Source organism: Myotis brandtii, unplaced genomic scaffold (genome assembly GCF_000412655.1).
Source record: "Myotis brandtii unplaced genomic scaffold, ASM41265v1 scaffold882, whole genome shotgun sequence".
NCBI classification, from domain to species: domain Eukaryota; kingdom Metazoa; phylum Chordata; class Mammalia; order Chiroptera; family Vespertilionidae; genus Myotis; species Myotis brandtii.
Window position 1 is genome coordinate 293,198 of NW_005371607.1, and position 3,981 is coordinate 297,178.

At 49.5% G+C, this 3,981-nt stretch overlaps 1 protein-coding gene across 1 annotated transcript; it reads left to right on the forward strand.

Moving 5' to 3' along the window:
• Positions 1 to 6: 6 nt before the first annotated feature.
• On the forward strand, positions 7 to 3,326 carry TXNIP (thioredoxin interacting protein). Its single transcript, XM_005884945.2, has 8 exons — positions 7 to 509; positions 983 to 1,055; positions 1,159 to 1,306; positions 1,638 to 1,740; positions 1,859 to 2,115; positions 2,223 to 2,379; positions 2,487 to 2,638; positions 2,768 to 3,326. The coding sequence occupies exons 1-8, from the start codon at positions 260 to 262 to the stop codon at positions 2,801 to 2,803; spliced, it is 1,176 nt and encodes a 391-aa protein (XP_005885007.1). The 5' UTR covers positions 7 to 259; the 3' UTR covers positions 2,804 to 3,326.
• Positions 3,327 to 3,981: the final 655 nt, after the last annotated feature.

Consider the following 3,981-nt stretch of genomic DNA (forward strand, 5'->3'; position numbering starts at 1 on the left):
CGCGGTTTCCGGCCGCGGCGGCAGCGCCCTGGTTTCTGCGGACTGAACACCTATCAGCCGCCGAGCCCCGCGCCCCCAGCTGTGCTCCTATTGGAATCCTTTGCATCGCCAACAGCTTCCCCTGTTCGGACTTCTTTTCCAAAGTTGCCGAGAGTTGCAGAGGGAACTGCTCTTCCGTCCTTTTAAAGCGCCCGTGGATTTAGGGTTTTGTGACCCCCACGACCCGCACTCGTTGCTCCCCAGCCGACCTCGCCCGATCATGGTGGTGTTCAAGAAGATCAAGTCTTTCGAGGTGGTCTTCACCGACCCCGAGAAGGTGTACTGCAGCGGGGAGAAGGTGGCCGGCCGGGTGATGGTGGAGGTGTGTGAGGTGACGCGGGTCAAGGCCGTCCGGGTGCTGGCCTGCGGGGTGGCCAAGGTGCTGTGGCTGCACGGGTCCCAGCAGTGCAAGCAGACCCTGGAGTACCTGCGCTACGAGGACACGCTGCTGCTGGAGGACCAGCCGACAGGTGAGCTCCGGGGTTCTCTGCGGGTGTGTGGGGGGTGTGGGGGAGCTGATTTGAGAAGTTTGAAACGAATACAGGGAGCTTCTAAATGCTCGAAGTTGCTCGGGTTGAGCGGTTTGTGTTGTGTCCTTATATTTTAAGTTTTAAATTTGCAACCCCTTCCCCCATCAAAAAAGGTCAATTTGTCCTATTTCTTAGAGTGATCCTGCGGGATTTTGCCTTAGCTATTTAAAGATTTTTTTAATTTTTTTGGTATGCATAAGTTACTCTTTCCTGTTTGAGACGTTAGCAGCTTAATTTTAAACGTTGCAAGTTTTTGCCCAACAAAATGCATCAGAATTTCTCAGTGAAGAACATAAGGGATGGAAATGGGGGTGCTACAATAGATGGTGTGTGCTGCCCAAGAATTCTTATCACACAGATGCGTTTTAAGTGTAACAAGAAACCTAACGGGTATCGCCTTTCTCTCCCTGCAGGTGAGAATGAGATGGTTATCATGAGACCTGGAAACAAATATGAGTACAAGTTTGGCTTTGAGCTTCCTCAGGGGTAGGTATCAGCGAAGTGCATCTTTGGACTTTTCTATCTCAAGATCTTCCCCTCACTTGATCCTGGAGAGTATTTTTAAATTGTTTCCTTTTTCTTGACACAGGCCTCTGGGAACATCCTTCAAAGGAAAATACGGGCATGTAGACTACTGGGTAAAGGCTTTCCTTGATCGCCCCAGCCAGCCAACGCAAGAGACAAAGAAAAGCTTTGAAGTGGTGGATCTAGTGGATATCAACACCCCTGATCTGATGGTGAGGTTCAGTTTAAGATTCTATTCTCTTGGGTCTCAGGGATGATAAGTCACATGTCTTGGGCATTAGATTGAAACACCTTAGTGTTTCAAGTTCTAAGTCATCAAGGTGGGAGGGAAAGCTGCCTGCTCTAGGTAAGAGGTACATCGAAGGGTCTCGGGTTCAATCCCCAGTCAGGGCGAGGTCAGGGAGAATTTGGGAGGCAACCGATATATGCTTCTCTCTCCCTTTCTCTTCCTCTCTTCCTAAAAACATATCCTTAAAAAAAAAAAAAAAAAGCAGAGAAAGTGTCTCCAGAAAGTCTCAAATCAACCCCCTCTCTTCTACATAGGCTCCCGTGTCTGCTAAAAAGGAGAAGAAAGTGTCCTGCATGTTCATTCCTGATGGGCGGGTGTCTGTCTCTGCCCGAATCGACAGAAAAGGATTTTGTGAAGGTAAAAGCCTAAGTCCTGACAAAATAGAAACTGTGGGTTTTGGGGGTGTGGGCAGGGCAGGGGCAGAAGGAAAGTCATCAACTGTACTTAGCATCAGCTTCATCTTTCTTGTTGCTAGGTGACGAGATTTCCATCCATGCCGACTTTGAAAACACATGTTCCCGAATCGTGGTTCCCAAAGCTGCCATCGTGGCCCGCCACACTTACCTTGCCAACGGCCAGACCAAGGTGCTGACGCAGAAGCTGTCATCTGTCAGAGGCAATCATATCATCTCAGGAACCTGTGCATCATGGCGTGGCAAGAGCCTCCGGGTGCAGAAGATCAGGCCTTCTATCTTGGGCTGCAACATCCTCCGAGTTGAATATTTCCTGCTGGTGAGTGGGGCGGGGTGGGCCTGGAGAGAGCGATTGTTCATCTGTCGGAACAGCAGTGGTGTTTTCTCCAGACCTCCAGTCTAACAAACTGCCAACTTCCTTTCTAGATCTACGTTAGCGTCCCTGGCTCCAAGAAAGTCATTCTGGACCTGCCCCTGGTGATTGGCAGCAGGTCGGGTCTGAGCAGCCGCACGTCCAGCATGGCCAGCCAGACCAGCTCCGAGATGAGTTGGGTAGATCTCAACCTCCCTGATACCCCAGAAGGTGAGCCAGACCCAATGTCTTAGCCTAGGGCCTGCTTGGGTGTGTAAAATTGGGACGGTCGGCCACGTCTGGGCCAGGTTTCTCATCCCCAACCTCTCTCTGTCCAGCTCCTCCTTGCTATATGGATATCATTCCTGAAGACCACCGGTTGGAGAGCCCCACCACTCCTCTGCTAGACGACACAGATGGCTCTCAAGACAGCCCTATTTTTATGTATGCGCCCGAGTTCAAGTTCATCCCACCACCTACCTACACGGAGGTGAGAATTGTCATTTGACCACTGCATTTGTTCCAAACCTCCTATAGGAAGTTGAGTTGGAGGGATTCCTAAAGCGGGGGTTTCTTTTAGTTTTTACCGGAACTAAAATGTTTTCGTTCTTCCTCCCAGGTGGATCCCTGCATCCTCAACAACAATGTGCAGTGAGCATGTGGGAGAGAAGAAGCAGCTGTATCTACTTGTTTCTTTCCGCCTCTTCCTGGACTCTTACTTTTTCAGAGACTCAACAGTCTCTGCAGTGGGGTTGGTCCACCCCAGCCTCTGACTCCCCAGCGTAGGAGGTGACCAGCAGGCAGTCTAGTCTCCTGGGCCTTAAAGGATGCACACCCATCCTCAGCCAGCCAAGATGTTGTGATGTCGGGGTGTTTGCTAGATGGGTTTAAAAACATAGGCCCATCCCATTTTCTGAGATCGCCTTGAAAATTGGGGCATATTGAGTAGTTTTGAATGGCCTCCTGGCATGGTCTTCCCAAGATTTTTTTGCAGGGGAATATATATATAGATCGTTATAATGATACCAGATCATGAACGTCTGTATCATGTGGAGCAGAATCAATGTAGCAAACTGGGAAAATGGAAAGGGGGGAAAAATCATCTTCAAAACTTTGGGAAAAGGAGGTTCTTAAAATCATCCTTGCCCTTTGTAAACTTACAGCAAAAAAAAAAAAACTCTCCAAAGCTGATTGGGTCTGGACTTTGGAGAGCTGTGTGAACTAAAGGGAAGAAGCTCTAAGGCGGTCTTTGCTTAGAATGTATTCCATCTGGCAGAAAGCATTAATAGCGATGCCCCACCAAAGGTCTTCTAAGCCATTCTCAGAGCCTATTGCACTGTGTTCTGTTGCAAACGTCTTTATATGGGAGAACCTGTTTTTCCTTTCATGTGACTCCTTGGGATTGATTCTGAGGTGATGTGTTTAGCACTTTAGTTCCTGTCATGTTACTCTTTTCTATCTCAAAACGTAAGCTAAAACTGGTCTACTACGTCTCTAGATATAAGCACAAGGACAAAGAAGTTGCTCATGACTGTTGAGACTTTGTCCCAGTGTACAGAATTCTGTAATTCTGACACTCCAGCTGTCTGAGAGGGGTTGCTGCTACCAGCCTTGCCCACGGTGACTTCTCACCAAGGAGAGGCTAGATCGGGATGCCTGGCCCTGGTCAGAGCCTCCGGACGTTGCTGTGAGAAACCCGAGGGCAGATCTCCACAAAAGCCCCGGCTCCCCTCTCCAGGGTTGGGAGGCGGGGGATGCTGACAGCCCCTCTCACTGCAGCCTTTAGCACTTTGTTCCGCCTCCTGTGTCAGAGCACTGAGCTCCACCCTTTTC

Bases quoted from the DNA above. Each gene is read 5' to 3' on its own strand.
- TXNIP (XM_005884945.2), top strand. From the start codon at position 260: ATGGTGGTGTTCAAGAAGATCAAGTCTTTCGAGGTGGTCTTCACCGAC. The intron at 1,307-1,637 runs GTGAGGTTCAGT...TCTTCTACATAG, and splicing joins TCAACACCCCTGATCTGATG to GCTCCCGTGTCTGCTAAAAA. The intron at 1,741-1,858 runs GTAAAAGCCTAA...TCTTGTTGCTAG, and splicing joins CAGAAAAGGATTTTGTGAAG to GTGACGAGATTTCCATCCAT.